This window comes from Lissotriton vulgaris, chromosome 7 (genome assembly GCF_964263255.1).
Source record: "Lissotriton vulgaris chromosome 7, aLisVul1.2, whole genome shotgun sequence".
Taxonomy (NCBI): domain Eukaryota; kingdom Metazoa; phylum Chordata; class Amphibia; order Caudata; family Salamandridae; genus Lissotriton; species Lissotriton vulgaris.
Genome location: NC_141695.1, coordinates 1,511,179,179 through 1,511,196,716, shown reverse-complemented (window position 1 = coordinate 1,511,196,716; position 17,538 = coordinate 1,511,179,179). Strand labels below are relative to the sequence as shown.

At 44.2% G+C, this 17,538-nt stretch overlaps 1 protein-coding gene and 1 pseudogene across 4 annotated transcripts in view; both read left to right on the top strand.

Annotated features, from left to right (window-relative positions):
- The first annotated feature begins 844 nt into the window (after nucleotides 1-844).
- Nucleotides 845-2,338, top strand: LOC147705896 (uncharacterized; annotated as a pseudogene).
- Nucleotides 2,339-4,009: 1,671 nt separating this feature from the next.
- Nucleotides 4,010-17,538, top strand: part of ATXN2L (ataxin 2 like) — an 842,401-nt gene continuing 828,872 nt past the window's right edge. For 2 of the 4 annotated variants that reach the window (XM_086932367.1, XM_086932366.1), the window contains exon 1: nucleotides 4,010-5,137. In XM_086932367.1, the coding sequence (XP_086788493.1) occupies nucleotides 4,995-5,137 (143 nt within the window). In that variant the 5' untranslated portion in view covers nucleotides 4,010-4,994. The remainder of the gene's footprint in view (nucleotides 5,138-17,538) is intronic. The other 2 variants (XM_086932369.1, XM_086932368.1) reach the window with 2 other exon arrangements.

Below are 17,538 nucleotides of genomic sequence, written 5' to 3'. Positions count from 1 at the left end.
CAGGATTGGTGGAAAAGTACAATGGTACTCTAAAGCTTAAAATAGCACAGATACAAGCTTCTACTTCTTTGACTTGGCCAGATGCCCTGCCTTTGCCATTATTGTCTATTAGATCAGTACCACATTCTCGGATGGGCCTTACGCCCTATGAGATAGTATTCGGGCGTCCCATGAATATATGGGGAGTGCCCAAGCCAAGCTCAGTGTATGATGTACCTTGTGTGTTAATGAATGACTATTTGGCACAATTAACTGACAGTTTGGTTTCCATTCATCAACAGGTTCGAGAAGCACTCCCTGACCGGTCCACAGGCGAGGGCCATAATCTCCGGCCTGGAGATTTCGTCCTCATAAAATCATTCGAGAGGTCGAGCAGTCTGGAGCCGAGGTCATGTGGTCCCGAGCAAGTTCTTCTTGCCACAAGAACAGCTGTCCGAGTCACCAACCGGAAGAACTGGATACATTCCGTACATTGCCGGAAGGTGCAACCCGGACTGGTGGAGCCTGCTGTATTGACCGACCATCGAGAAATCCTGACTGCGGAGAGAGGCCGTGCTGTGGTACCTGACAAATCTGAGGAGTTCTTCCCGGACCCGACCGTCCCTGGAGCGAAGAGATACAATCTACGACCAAGGAAAGAGCCTGCAGTTGTGTGATAAGTTGTCAGAACGGTCCCTAGGTCAGTGAAAGGGAGAGCCAATGAGGCAAGGGTGGGGGATCAGCCCTGCATTAGAGTAGTGACACCCGTCTTGGCCCGCTGGTGAAGAAAACAACGGCTGCCTAGGGGGAAGAGTTCTGACAACATTTTTAGTTTCAGGAAGATACTGTTTGTACATTTGTTCGGATGGATAAGAAGAAGATTTTCTGTGCTGTAGGGTTCATTGCTGCTGTAGCAGTTGTTGCTACAATCATGTGGTTTGTCGAATATGCAATTCCTGCCCGTGAGTTGTATGTTGTTTCCACTCCAGTTCCAGGTGAGCATTTCTTTTATACACTTCCATATGAAGAGTTGAAGCATCGACAGTCGTATTTGAATAATACTTTCATTCAGATGCTGCACCATACCCACGTAGCTACTAATGCCACAAACGGTTGGATATGTGGGATGATGCCAGCACATCAGAAGAAGGGGGGAACACCATTCATACCTCTCCCTTTCTCTCATAATGGTTCTTGTCGAGCCTGGTACACTTTGCTTTTTGCCACGTGAAAGCCCACAGTGGGCAGACTGCTTTTCAGATTGAATAAAGAATGCCATCAGGATAAAGAAGGCTATCCACAAGCCAATGGAACTATATGGGAATGGGAAGAATATCGACCGGACAATGAGTCAACGCCCTATATTTTTACAAATACTAGAGACATTGTTGGTAATGAGAAGTTTGTGATTTCAGTGGCCCAAGCACAAGCAGATTTATGTGTACAGAGTGTAGGTTATATCCCTGTAGGTGTTAGTGATTGTATTATTGTGTTAAATATTGATGGTCTGAACAATAGCTCAATCCTTGCTTCTCATAACACTTACTTTGTATGTGGCCATAGAGGTTATTACCGATTACCAGCTGGATGGTCTGGAGTATGTTATGTAGCATTTTTATTACCCCCTGTATTCTTAGCACCTGCATCATATCATAAAGATTTAAAATTATTGAATAATTTAACTGTAAACAGATACAAACAGACTTTGTCTATTGATGATGTAGACCAGACTGACACTAGTCTGCAACAGTATATAGATTTCAATTTAGGATTATTTTTCTTTGTTGGAGCTGCTTTGAATAGTAGAAAGATACGGCGATTAACGAGAGTAGTGGAAGCCGTAACGAATCAAACTGCTGCAGCTCTTGGCAATCTCACCGAAGAGCTGCAAATTACTAGAATTGTTGCGTTACAAAACCGAATGGTTTTGGACGTGATGTTAGTAGATAGAGGTGGTGCTTGTAGAATTATTGGAAGTAGCTGTTGTATATTCATCCCCGATCACCCTCCTTCTGTGTACAAAGCAATTAATAAATTACATTAGATCTCTGCTGATATACATGTCGAAAATGGAACCTGGACCTTTTCAAGTTGGTTCTGGACTCTGATTTCCACATGGGGTTGGAAAGTTCTTACTGGTCTCTGTATAATTATTGCTATTATTTTTACATGTTGTATATGTATTCAATGTAGTCCAATGATATGTTCCCTATGTGTTTCATTTTGTGTACCTAATAAAAGAGCTGTTGCTGAGGCTACCCACCAGAAAAGTATAACTAGAGAGGTAGCTGAAATGATGAGCATCGACATTAACGATGAGTATTTAGATTATCCTAGGAAACCGAATGTCTTCAGCTAATGCTGAAAGGGTCGTCTGTTGTAAATAAAACAGCGATAATGTTAAGCATTAGCTAAAGACATGATATTGTGATTCACTTGTTGCGTTTTCCCGCTCAATCTCTTTATACGTCAGACTCCATTTTCTTTTCTGTCCTCCATTTTGTTTGCTACATATTGCCATGTGCTCGCCATGTGATGAGTCCTACCTCTTCGCTAGTCGCCCTTCGGATCTGCCCAGCAACAGTCTATAAATAGCCCTTTGTGCGTCTAGCGCATGCTCAGTAAAAGTCACATCTGTCTCTGATTAGCATAGATAGGAATGTGCATTTTCGCGGGCCTCAAGAACCGTTAACTCCACCCATGTATTGATCATGTTCAGAAATGTCCATATATGGTCGTAAATCATATTCTGAGTTGTACCTGCCTACTTATGAGCCCCTTCTTTGTCTATAAAAGGGGACTGTGTACTCGAGTTCTTTGTGCTACCCTGTACAACGCTGTTGAGTGTTGTGTGGGCTGTAGGACCACCTTTAAAGGTTTATTAAACTATGTTCTTGTTTTTCCAGTTTCCGTGCCAAATTCTTTGTGTAGTCTGAGGACTTTGTGCACAGAAGGGCGAACCCTTTGCACTCGCAGGCCTTACTGAGGCCTGTACTCATCAGGGGAGGTAACACAGAGGATAGTGTAGGGAGAAGCAACAGGCAAAAGAGGAGGAGGGAACATGTTGGGGAAACAGCATGGAGGGTGCAGAACTGAACAGAAGCAATGGGAGAGAAGGAGAACAAGTGAGGGGCAGCAACACAAAGGGTGTGGAAGAGAAGCAATAGGCAGGAAAGCAACATGAAGATGGTGAGGAGAAGCATACAGGTGAGTAAACAATGTGGAAAAGTAAATGAGGGCAAGCGCAAGACTGTTATTGAGAATTGCAGTCATGCACAGCCTGTCTCCAGTTAGTGCCTTTCTATTTCTGGAGCGTAGAAGCAGTTTTAAGATCTTCTTAAAGTTTCTCATAGGTCCAAATTGGCGTAATTTCTATGTTTCCCTCATTTTCATTGCTTGATTTTGCTCACGAGAAAGTGTGACTCATAGTCTTTGAAATGTCACTCATAATTACTGTGAAATTATGAAAATGTCACACATAGCAATCTGAAACCTTGGCAGCTATGCGTTTGATTAACAAAACAAAAGTGGTGCTTCCACTGTTACAGGCCGTAGGGGCGTGGGCAGGACTTTAGGTGGGATGAAAAAACTGGGAGGTCTCTCAAAGGGGCGTGGCTAATGTAATTGAGGGTGTGGCTTAAAACACATACAGTAAAAATCTGTGTTTAGCATAGTGAGCCCTACCTGTATTTTGCTGTTTCTGTCATTGAATCCAGACATACGATACAACAAGTAACATCATACCTTCAACAAGGCAGGATTATTGGCTTTGTTAATGTTTTTTAGTTGCATGAAATAAATAAGCAGCAACTATGGCTAGGATATAATATTTAAAAAAAGCTTCCACTTAAAGCTCTGATGACACCACGACAATGTTGCTGCTCCTGCGTTTCAAAAAGAGAAGGGAAATCCAGAGAGAAAATTACTCTCCTTAAAGGATTTTCCTTCCCCTACAAAGCTCAGCTGACATGACGTCATGCCGTAACCTCTACTAGTCAGAAGTGAGCAGTTTGAGCACGCGCACATCGATGTGCCTGCTGTCACTGCCGCCGGAAAACACACTGACCGCCTGTGCCAGGGTACAAAACAGAGCTCAATAGAGACCCGTTCGAGGCACCCCCAAAACAGCCGGTGTTCAGCACCGGTAAGACCCGGCCCACTTAACGCCCTGGTCGTGGGTAGTGTGGAACACAGGAGGACAACGCTCCTCTTCACCTAAGGGCTAAATATTCTTCTGACCCGAAGGTCACTTGCTTTGAGGTCATGGTTCCAAACACCAATCAGGATGCATGCCACCGTAACGTCACACGCGGAAGAACACTAGGTGTCATAGTGTGATTTAACAATTATTAAGAGTGTTTTACTTGAAGTATTGCCTCACGACCCTCAACGTATCGTCGACTTGACCACCTTCCCGTATTCCTACTGCTGGCGAAAACAAGGCGGGAACACATTAAAGCGGCCCCTCACAAGGATTATTTGGTACTAGCACGCTCCACCCGGAGGCGGAAGGAGACGGGAGGGCGGAAGTGGTTGAACCTTGCGTATGTGGCGCGCAGAACGGAGGAGTGGCATGACACCCGGGTAATACCACCTATGTTAGAGTTTCCTGCGGGACGCACGAGTGATTGAGTGGAGTTGGCAGAGGACGGGCGGCTGGACCGTGCTAAACACCTGGCCTTCTATTAGAAGAACTCATAGCGGTCACCAGCGCGAACTCTTGCGCACGCGCAGAGCCAGCCTCACTGGACTGTTCAAGGGAGGACGCACGCGCGTTGCACTTTTTGCGGCTGCCGTATGCAGATTGCTCCACGTTCCCTTGTAGAGAGTGTGTGCGCGCACGGAACCCCTCTCACTGATCTCCGGTAGTTTATACCCTCTGTCTGGTGCGGGCGTGCGCTAGGTATCAGTGTTGTATTATTGGGTTTAGCGCCCCTACGCGAAACTCTCAGTGCCGAACCCTCTCCATTCTTGGTCGGCGTCTCGTGCGTCTTCCTTCCATTTCCGCTCGTGCTATGATGATGATGAAGCCGCCCTCACAGCAGGCCCCGCCCGGGCGGAAACCAGTCATGCCTGGAGCAGGGATCCCCTCGCCTGGGAGCCCCAACGGTGCTTTGAGCCCAGGACTGCGGCAAGACCGTCCCGGAGGTGGTGGCAGGTAAGTGCTTATTTGAGGTGTGGAGAGCGCGGCATCATGTGGTGTGGCAGATGAGTGGCATCAAAGCTCCATGCTGTTCACAGTCTTCTTCGCTGTCTTGGAAGACCAGTTGAAGACTCCACTGGTCAGGCTTGGGCAAATGGAAGTGATGGAGCTCTCGCTTACCAGGTCATTGCGGGGTTTGTATTTGCCAAAAACTCTCACATGTTCCCTCGTGTCAGTGAACATGCTGCTGTTATGCAAACGAAACCTACATTTTCACTCTTGCCGGAAGCATCTTGTATCATCTGCACGGATTAAAACATGTTGTGATTAGGATTTTATAGTAAATTAAATGCCAGTATTAATTTAGTGCGCTTCTTCTAATTTCTTTGTTTTTTGTTTCTTTATTCCTATCTATTACCATCACTGCTGTTTCTACGGCTGTCATCTCACCTCCCCGTTCTTACAAGGTCTTAAAAAGCTTAATATCCTACCTCTATTCCCTCAACATCTCAGTGTAGATGATGATTTATGTAGAGCCCATGTTTCATAGAATTCTTCTCCATCAACTATCATTTTAATGTAATTTTTAACACGTGCCTCCCTGATTTGTGCAGTGACTTATGAAAAGTCACTGCACAACAGGGACTCTATAGAAAATTTCGAAATAAATTAATTGACGCTGTAGTGGATGTCAGATGTTAGTTAATTTAATGACAAGCTACTAAATATTATTTAACTGTGGCGTTCAAAACTCTTCCTACAAATCCTTAAAACATAGACCGAATACTTTATTCACATGCAACAATTGCAAGATGCACAGTTCCAGTATTTTGAAACGTTTGCAAAAAGACCAGATTACATTCAATCAATACTGTGCATAAAACAGCAGCTTTCCTTGTTTAAAATGTCACTAAAATCATTTGTGCAAACCGGGCAGAGCAGCGAAACATTATCTATTTTTCCCCATTTGAAAATAAAAAAGTTCCCTTAAAAATATTTATAAATCCTATCTTAAAACAATCTATGTTCTTGGTATTTCCTTACCATCGCTGTAAGCATGGTATCAAGTAGATCGAAGAGAAATACACATATCTTAATTAGATCTAGTTAACTACATTAATTCTATGTCTTTTCTACTGGAGTACTGCATAGTTTCCAAGAGCAATGGCCTGGATAACAAAGGGGATTCTCCTAGCATCAGCCGTTTTTTGACTACAAAATCCATAACATTTACATACTAAAGTGCATATCGTTTACAGTTGTCACAGTTTAAATTCCTGAATACTTACCATCCAATAAGCAATAATTCTAAAATGCATATAAGACGGCAAAAAACATTCAAAAGCTTGATGGAAGTCCTGTCAGTGTTAACTTTTGATGCTGTTTGGCAGCGACAAGTTGGCTGGGTGCCGCATCAAACATTTTAATATGCAGGGGGGTAAAATTTATGATAGCGGTAGAAAGCTTACTTATAAATATGGGCAAAGACTGAAGGCTTGGTGCCACAAAGGAAGTATGTGGAATTTTAAGAACTGAAAAAGTTTTAAATGAAATGTGTTTTATATGCTTTATGGTTTGTGAAAACCAAATAAAGTTATTTTTGACTGACTGATGCTGTTTTGGGTGTTGCTATAAGTAAGTAAGTTTTTATTTATGTTTTGGAACTCGTGAGAGGTCCACATAAAATTTACATACACAATATCAATCCAATAGTACACAAGAAAGAAAACAGCACATATTAATACAGATCTAAAAAGCATTTAAAAAAGTTAAAAATTCTGGAACAAAACATTTCATTGGGGGGCTTAAGAATAGCATCAGAAAAGGCACTAGCAGATAAAATTCCAAGTTTTAAGCAAATTGGTCTCACCCATTTACGACGAGATTTTATCAAAGCTGGACATATGAATAAGACGTGAGTGAGATCTTGGATCGAGAAGTTACACAAGGTGCATTTATTAGAGGAGTCATTCCACTTGGCTAAAAGGTTATTCAGTGGTAGCATATCTTGCCTTAATAAAAACCAAAAACGACGGATGCCATGAGGGAGATTCCAAGTAGCGTAGAGTTGCATAGTTTTAAGATTATAGGAATTAAACACCGGCAAATCACCTTTCTTTGTCCTAATCTGGTCCCTATCCAACGAGAAACTTAGCTTCCACGTTGCTAATTTTAAGGAAGCTTTTAACTGGTAAAAGGATAAAGAAAAAAGGGTAGATTCCTCCAATTGCAATAACGTCACCGCCTTTCTGAAGTTTTTTACAATTGGGGAAAACTCCTTTAAAGGACCTAATAATTCCTTTTGGATAAGGTGTCTTAATGTGGCTGGTTCACATTTAGCTAGGTGAAAAATCCATCTTACTATCCCAGCTAAGCCCTGCACCCAACTACTTCTCATGCCATACTCAAGCCTAAGAGAGGCTACAGGGCAGGCAGAATTAACAGAGGTTAGTTGTCGCAGGAGTCTACCTTCAATAGTGTGGAGAAATCCCCAGCTACTCACATCAATAAGTTCAGTGCCATAGAGCAAGGAAGCCGGGATTTTTGCGCGGAAAGCTTCAAGCAAATAGGGGAAATGCCGTTTTCCTGTGGCTTTATAAAGTGCATTTAGGCCCTTACCCTGCATCAGAGCCTTGCGCGTGTTATTCTCAATGTGGGCCTTATTGCTCATATTACCACATATTATTTTCCCTAAAAACGTATAGGATTTCACAATTTCTAGCTTTTGGCCGCCTATAGACCATGTGAAATTCCCATGAGAATAACTTTTCTTTCCGGACAAACACATAACCTTGCTTTTGGAGATGTTTATCTGTAAAAAATGCAACTCTGCGAAGACATGTAATGCATGCAGACAATTGTTTAAGCCGTTCAGTGTTAGATCTAATAACAGTATGTCGTCTGCATACATTAAACATGCAATAGCTTTATCTCCCAATACAGGGGCAATACCACTACTCAGAGACAAAGTTTGAGGGAGATCATAAACATAAAGGGAGAATAATAAGGGGGCCAGTAAACATCCTTGTTTGAGACCATTGGCAGAGGGGATGGAGAGTGACAGACCTCTTTCCCCACCCATCATTATTCGGCACCAGGTATCTGTATGGAGGTCCTGTATTAAATCCAACAGTAGAGGTGACATGCCTAAGGCCGATAGTTTCCTCCACAGCAAAGGTCGGTCAACCTTATCGAAAGCTGTGGAGAAATCTATGAAGGCTGCATATACTTTTCCACCTCGGACCGTGATATATTTATCCATTATCACTTGTAAAGCTGTTAGATTATCAAGGGTGCCGTGGCCTTTACAGAAACCCGTTTGCTCAAAAGGAAGAATGTCACACCGATCCACCCATTCAGTCAATAATTTCAACAGGCATTTAGCAAAAACTTTGCTGATGGCATCCAGGAGAGCAATCTGGCGGTAGTTTTGAGGAGAAATACGATCACCCTTCTTGAAAAGGGGGACCAAAATACTCCCTTTCCACGAAGGAAGGACCGACCTGCTTGAAAAGCAGTAAGCAAAAACAGGAAAGAGTATTTTACTCCATTTTAAACTACTCTGCTTTAAGGCAGAAATAGGCAGCTCGTCTGGACCCATTGCTCCAGATGAGCGCATTTCCATTATTGCCTGTTCTATAGACTTTTCAGACGGAGATTCCTCTATGGCCCCAGGAACCACCTTGAAACTTCCAGCGGGAAAAGAAACGCCATTACTTGCATAAAGGTTTTTTATATGCTCAACCCAGATACGTTCCTCAATAGGAATGGGTGTGGGAATCGTCCTTGCACCACAACCCCTACCTATTAAAGACCAGAACGTTCTAGCTTGGCCATGAAAAGTTGCCTCCCTCAGTTGAATCCAAAGTTGGTCCTCCCTATCTTTACGTAATCTGAATTTCAACCTTTTCCTTCTTCTTTTTAATAGGGCTATACATTGAGATCTTTCGGGGAGAATATTCAAATATTGGTCCCTTACCAATTTGTTTATTTCTTTATTCAACAAACGAAGGGAACTAGGTGGTGGGTTCGGGAGCCTATCTCTTTTGGGTTGTCTAGCTAAAGAGGTCACTTTCACCAATAGATCTGAAAAATGTACAATTTCAGCACCATCCCAGTTGGCCAAATCAGAGATGGCTTCATCAAGAATGCTCTCCAGCCCACTAAGGGCCTTTATATCCCAATGACATCTCCCTGATGAGCTACCAAAACTGACCAAGTCCCTATTTAGCGACCAACGGTCAGACATGGGAGGTAGAATGTTTAAAGAGATGGCCAAGGTAGAATGGTCGCTGAGACACGTTTTAGAAATCACCAGATCATTCAATAACATAAAAGTAGAATTATCTGCTATAACAATCCAATATTGACTCTCCCTGGTATGATTCATGTGTGAAATTTGCCGGGGAATCAGAAGGAAGTCTTCCATTAACCACAATCCCATCCAACTCTAGTACCTCTTCCAAAAGAATTTTACCTCTTATTAGTTTTAATGTTCCCAGGCGAAACAGCTCCCCGAGACAGCCCGGAAGGACGTCTGGAGTACCGACCGGATGTGCGCGGGGCTCCATGTACCTGAGCTGTGGCCAGGTGGGGTGGAGCGTTTCTCTCCTACAACTGTGGTAGGAGAAAGATGTATTGTTAAAATACCCAGGTGATAGTTTCCTCATCTGTTTACCTTTTAATGAGCAGTCGCAAATAAGGTTCTGAAGAAAGCAGCAGGATACCTGAGAGGATCCATAATTAAGTCTGCAGAAACATGTTGACCACATATAAAGTGTATTGGCTATTTGTTAAAACCACTAGCATCGCACGCTTTTTTACACTAGGAATAGAAAGGTGTTTATTAAAGTCTGTTTGCCTTTCTTTTACCTAATTGTATCTGTTCACAATCACAGTTCACACCCTTTCACTTCACATATGCACTGCTCCTAAGTTGTCCATCCTAACCCTGATACAAGAGAACAAGAAAAAGGTTTCCATCTCCATCATCACTATGGGCCTTAAACCTACCTTCCCGGTGTGAAGGAAATCCAAATGATGAACAGGGCGCCCAGGATCGACAGCTGATGGGTATTTTTCCACACAGGAAAGATGCTAAATTTTTTGACTTAGATCAAGCATACCTTTGCAGACACTTACTTAAGCCAATTGTTCAATAGACCCACTACTATTTTCTGTTGTTATGAGTTTGTATTAAGGGGTTATAGTAGTGTGGGGTCTTTAAACATGCCCTTGGGCCCTCCCCTCTCTCTTTTGTGTGTAATGCCTGTGAATACCTACCAGCAGTCTATAGATTGCAGTTGAAACTGTATTGACAAATGACATACTAAGTGTAACGAGAGGTTTGGGGCAGAGCTTGCCTGGCTCCAAGATGGCTGCTGATTAGTAGAGCTCAGAGAGCCAGAGAAATAATCCTACAACCCTGCGGTGTCACTGCGCACTGAGGGCACCTTGGATGCTCCCTGCTCTCAGGATATGGTTGCAGGTGCTGGTTTTGTTTCCTCCAGGCCAAGCTGGCAGGTGGCCGGGGGCTCGTCTTGTAGGATCTGACCTTCCCCTAACATTGCGGCCACAGCTTAGGCTGAGACATTTCCATCGTCTTCCGGTGCTCGCTGCTGGCAGCTACACTCTAATCCCCCCCCCCCCCTCGCAGAGGAGCAGACACCCTTATGTCTGGCGCGGCGCTGCAACAGGGGATCCCGGCGTTCCCCACTTGCTGATCGCCAGAGCAGTGGCATCACCAGTGCAGTTGGGCCTTGGATCACAGGCGGTGAAGGCCTTTTGTTCATGGGCGTGTAGCTAGTGAAACCGCTGAGCGCTCCTGGTACCTTTTGTTCTCGACTGTGTGGCTCGAAGGGGCGCGAGAAGCCAGGCTATAAGGTGAGCTGCTGCGCCTTCCTAGAATCTTGACCTCCTTGGTGGGCGCGGCTTGTCGGCTTAGGCCTGGTTGGGGGGGATCCAGGCCTACTATCTCCTGCTGGGGGCACCTGGAGGCCGTGGCTCAGCCAGAATCCGGGGATTGTTGGTTTCTGCGACCCCCCCCCCCTGGGGGTTATTTATTTTTTCACTACCCCAAAGTCTCACACGTGGAGGGTGCCACATCGGGCCTGGTGGACTCGGCCAAGCCTCTGAAGGGGGCCACCCTGCTGCTTAACATAGCTGCACTAGGCCTCGGTCAATCCGAGTGAGGTTGCTGAAAGTTAACCATACGCCAGCCTAAAGGGTGGGCTAGGATCTTTTGACTGATCGCTCCTGCTGCTCGAAAATAAGCGGTGCTGAACTAACATCCATTTATTCCTCATATGTAAATGATGCCTGCTACCTGCTGAATACAACCCACTGGTTATAAACATTGCATGCGCCACAGTCTTATAATACCTACTCATAAGCCAAGATCCCAGCTACAACCTGTAAATATACAGCAGTGATTACTGAGATCGTAACAGTCATTAAAAGAACCCACTACTGGGCTCTTTACACCTTAGTGAACTGCTAAATACCATGTCTACTGCAATGGCCACCTGTGTCCGCACATAGCCCAGTTCCTGTCGAGAGATGATGGGTGACTTGCACACAACTAACTTACAGCATGTTCCCACCCTTATTAGATTCCTCACATGGATTAAATGAAGGTAAAAAAACTACGGTACTAGCGTATCTAAGAAGACGACACAGGGTTGATGTAGCTCTTTTACAAGAGACACATCTACATAAAGACAGTAGGCTTTTAACACAATGAAGACTGCAGGACCCTTGCTGCGCAGCTGGTTTCATGTCGCATGCCGGGGTGGTCCTGATTATTAGGAGATCCAACATAACCATACACGCAATTACCATAGATCAAGATGGCAGGTATGCGATGGTGAGATGCAACAAAGACTGAAGTGTTTCTGGTTATAGGAATACATGGACCCAATCATGACGATCCACAGTTCTACAGTTCACTATCAGCCCACCTTTCACAATGGAGCAATCTGCCACAGATTTGGGGAAGTGACTTTAATTGTGCACTGGACCCCGCCAATGACTGGTCAGGAGGCCCCCCTCGTCACCCTTCTGCTGCAGCTGAAGCCATCATTGAAACAACAGAACTCTTCAACCTGGTTGATATATGCAGACTTCGTTCCCCAGTATGTGCAGGTTACACTCATGACTCAGCTGCACATGACATAAACACACGTATCCAGAACGCCGCCGCAAGACTGGTCCTCAACCTGCCAAAACACTGCCACATCTCCCAGCACCTGCGCACACTCCACTGGCTCCCCGTCGAGGCGAGAATCACCTCTAAGATGCTCACCTACGCACACAAGGCCCTCCACGGCACCGGACCAGCATAACTGAACAGCCGGCTCAAATTCCACGCACCCCAAAGGACCCTACGATCAGCCCAGCTCTCCTACGCCGAGGTCCCCCGGTGGAGAAAGACCAGATCGGGAGGCCGCTCCTTCTCCTTCCTCCCTGCCAAAGCATGGAACGCCCTTCCGCTCCACCTCAGACAGACAACATCGCTCCCCATCTTCGCAAGAAACCTCAAAACCTGGCTCTTCAACAGACCCCCCTCCTTGATGTAATGGAACCTGCACCCCCCCCCCCCCTCCCCCCCCCCCCCCCCCCCCTAGCGCCTTGAGACCCTTACGGGTGAGTAGTTGCGCATTAACAAACTCCTGATTGATTGATTTTTGGTTAGTTTCTAAAAGTTTGGTATCTAGAGTTTCCAACTGTATACTACTCTAGAGAACTCTATCTGGCCACTCTCCCCTGTTACTTGAAATAGAACTGAGATCTTGAAGAGTCCCTCCCTTTTCATTGCGGTTCCCCCCTCACTCACTGCTTATCCAACAGCCGTATTGTGAAGTGCGGGTATGGGGCCAAAAAGTGTAGACATGGTGGTGAGTTTAAAAGGGGGCTGGGAGTACCTGAGATTAAGTTTATTCTGGGGGTCTCCTTCCTAATTAAAAGCAATATAACCAGCACTCATTGGAGTATAATGTCTCCTAAGTATGTGTCAGTTAGTGAAGAATAATGGTAACGGTCAACATGTTTCTCGCATTTGTGTCAATTAACTCACGATTCTTCAGGACCATAAGGAAGGGACCTATCTACACTAAACAATTAGTTTATATGTTTTGTATTTAGGTACATCAAAAACACAATGAAATGGTGCCTAATGTGTCAATATACCTGCAATAAGCTGGATCTACCTAATAGTGTCAAGATTCTAGGCATCAACAGTACCCGGCGGTCGGTCAACCCATCAGGCTTTCACTCCCATGTATGTTGGGGTTTGTAGCCTTGTGTGGTGCTTAGTGACCTACCCACACCCCTGAGTCTGGGAGGTCACCAATCTACTCCCACAACAGAACCGTCCTAAAGATATTTGGCGACCGTATCAAATGTACCTGGGGGCGGGGTAAGGAAAAAGGGGAGGGACGTTGAGGGAGACAGTGAGGAGACGCTAACCTGAGGGCACATCTGGTAACTAATTACCCTAATGTTAATATTGTATGTTGGGACTACTGCTCTTAGCGGAATGTAGCTCCACGGTAATCGCCTGAGTTGAAAATTGCATCTATCTGAACATGGCTTGTTTTGCACATGGGACCATCAATGTAGACACATTGATTGTATTGTCTTATCATTTATTGACTACTGTACATATGACATCAGGCAGCTGCACCTTTCCGTAAATTGTAACTGCCATTTTTGTAAACAATTGTAAAGATGCAAACCGAATAATAAAGCAAAACAAAATTGTAAAGAAAGGTTAAGGGTGTTGCCATGTATGGGTGAACTTGATCATCAAGTATGGGAATATTCTGTAATTCACAAAAAAACGAAATGCAACACATAGGAATGGTAACATCTAAGAATAAGCATTATTCAATCAGTTTGAGTGTGCCCTATGATGGCCACCTATAATAAGCAGGAGTACACCATGGTGTGATCGTGACCACGGACATGCAGTGGCTTGGGCGAGAGAGATGCTTTGACAAATGTTTGACTACAAGCGCTCCTCCCTCCCATTTTGAAGCTAATGGGGCCCTAATTAGGCAACCTAAGTATCGTTTTTAACCCCTTCCATGCTGGTGACGAACCCCAGCCGTCATGCACTACAGTGCTCGTGTGCTGATGACGGCTGGGGTTCGTCATGGCCCGCCCGTGTTCGGCCGGCGGCCGCACACGGGAAAAATCGCGGCCGCACGGAAGGGGTTAAAGAGAATATCAAGTAGGTATTGGATGAATGTATTTTTGGCAAAGATGCATATAACCTTTGACATTGACTAGGCTGACAACACTAGGTAACAGAGTGGTAAAAGGGATCAACATGCTAGGTCCTGAAGAGAAGCTTAGGGGGTAGGCTTCGAAACATGTAGTCCTGTGAGGAAACTGCCCATTATAGCACTTTTTCCATCCTTTCCACACTTTTATTAATACCAGCTATAGGTAGTGTAAAAGTTTAGTTTTCCACGCAGCCAGGTATTTTTTAACTCTCTTCTGACCCTTCCACTCTCACATCAAACACATTATTCCACTGCACTTGAAAGTGCTTCCTCAGAACCGTAGGTCGTAGCACGCCCCGTAGCGGGGCGGGAGGAACCCGATGATGAAGCAATTGACCTTTTGGTGGGCGAGTGTTATTTTAGAACACATATTTCTCACATGCTAGAAATCTAATGGTTCTCTTGAGTTTAGTCACTGTTTGTAAGGATAGACTGTTCTTTGTAATTGAGAGCAGACTCCCTTTGTTTTTTCATTACTTGTAGAGAAGGCTGACTCCACAACTTATACTTCTTCACTCCCGTCTTTGGTTTTTGGCGTGACAGGAAGCAACCCATAGGAATGGGTGTTATCCACTCTGCCATTTTACTTGCCGGGAGACATCTACAGAGAAGAGGGGGAGACCAATGGTGACGATAAGATGTACAACAAGAAATTGATGCTTGTAATTCTTTTGAGTCTGCATATGAGCAGCAAAAATGTAACTACCGTACAGCCATACTTGGTATGTTCGCTGTAGAGCCCACATACCAGCCTACTGTCATGCTACATTTTCTTAGGGGTCCACCCAGGAGTACAGAAAGCAACTCATTAGTGTTGGCTTTGTACAGCCAGTCCAAGTATATGCTCTAAATTCCAAGATTCAGACCGGGAGCCTAGGATAAAATTAAGGAATCTACCAACACCTTGAATTCATGGGTCTGGGGGTCCACCAAGAATAGTGCTGTTAATGACCCAAGTAATCCAGGACACCATTGGGTTCTAATTTTGCAGCTGCAGCTTCTAACTGTAAATTGTTACAATAAGTCACATGGTGTTCTGTTACTCTTGTTTCTATCAGAAGTCAGCGTAGTTTGGTCTCAAAAGGTTTTGTTGGATGAGGGTACTTTTGGGGTCTGGTGCATGAAGTCATATTTTCATGCTTTTCCAGAACAGAAGATAGATTTTTAATTTCATACATGGTAGTGTGGGAAGGGTTGACGTCTGGAGATAAAGGTTTGTATAGTGTTTGACTGAAAAACTCCAGGCGAGAGCCGCTTTATGTGTTAACAGGAACTTTATGACTGGCTATGGAACCATGATTATCTATTTGATAACTGATTTCCATGAAACGGACGTAGAAAGTCTTCTGCGCTGAAGAGGGACAAAATGCATTTTAAGACCTGAGCAGGCAATTTTCTTAGGACACCTGTTAATGCTTGTTTCTCTGGCCATCCCTAATTGGCCATACGGTTGCTTCAGACACAGGAGTTGGGTCAGTTTTTGTTCAGATCAGTGGTAAAGGGAAAAAACATGTTGGCCCTTTAAAACAAAAAGGAATTTAACAGTTTTATGGTGGTGGTGTTGAGAAAGACTTAAGGCACTTCTCTAAAAATAGGACTTTGAGGGTCATGGAACCAGACTGGCATATTGGTGGGTCTAAAACTATGGTTCAAATGGCTCCAAAATCAGTGTGACCTCTGCCAGAAAATTACATCTGACATGAAACTAAGATTCAAGGCGTGGGTATTATAGAGCAGCTAGGTAGATAGGGGCACCTTTACTGTTAGCAGTGGAGCAGATCCTCGATTCATCTATGCATTAGGTCACCACTCCTGGCAGATGCAATCCTCCTTGTGTAGACTCGGTCTTCTTCCTCCTCTGGTCAAGTAGCAATGTGATAACGTAAGCTTTACAAGTTTTGCGGGCATTCTGGAGTGAGAAGGTAGCCATTCATAAGTTTCTTCCTTGAACCAGCGTACACGCCTCCTTTGTCTGGTCGATGATATGAAGCAAGTACTAGCTGATACCAGTATTTTTTTTTTTTTTTGGAAAACCTTTATTTATCGTAAACATAGTACACAGCGTCTGCCTACAACCACTGCGGGCCGGCCGCTATGACACTGTAAAACATTCCAAGTTACCTTGCGCTGCAATAAATGACAGAAATAACAACACTACGATGTACTGGCAAGGAACTACAGGAAAAGGATAAAGAGGGTTTCATTTTGTAATTTTGGCGAATCGTCCTAAAGTCAGACCGGGTAGCTGAGAGGGCGAGCCACATAGCAGGGTATCCACAAGTGAAACAGCGTTATCAAAATACTGGCGTAAGTCATTACAAGCAGGATACACAAGCGCGGAAGTGCATGTAGCCCCAGTTAGCGCCCGCCCAATCAATATATCACCTCAGGAGTTGCAATCTAGCTTGTCTATCAGACCCCCCAGGATATAGCGGCATGGATTCGCAAATTTAGCGGCACAAATATGGAAATTTAGCGGCACAAATATGGAAATTTAGCGGCATTTTTGCGGCACTTTATTTTACTCATAATCATTCATTTTCAGCCTTAAATCAATGGAAACTGTTTTAGCAGAGGATTCCACTTTGAATAGGCAGCCTGGGATATGGAATAGGGGAAGCAGCCCACAGGTGAAGACTGTTATCCCTTGGAATTGCAATTCTTCATCTGAAATCGCGAAATCCTGGAGGGTCTGCTTAGGGCTCCCACTGCTATTTGCGTTGCGTGGAGGGGAGCCTGGTCAGGAGCGTAGGACCAAAGAAAGTAAAAATACTTATGAGTTCTTAGCTGTAAATGCTCTCGAAAATATTAATATCGGCCAGTTTTTGTGAACTTTTCTTTTATTAATTAATGATCGACAGGCAGGTTCCCTAGGCAGTTTGGAACAGATAATCTTATTAAAAAATGAAAACTAAATGTGTAATAAATTGCAGGACTTGCTTTCCACAAATGTCCTTGAAATATTGTGCAAAACTTTGCAAATTTCACTAAAGGCATTGGAAAAACTTAGGAAATGTAATTTAAGGTTCAAAGTTGTATTTTTGAAATCACTGGAGAAATAATCTAAAAAAAGGCAGAAAAAAGTAATAAATTCACAATTTGCAGATCCCACGTACCAGAAAAATAAAC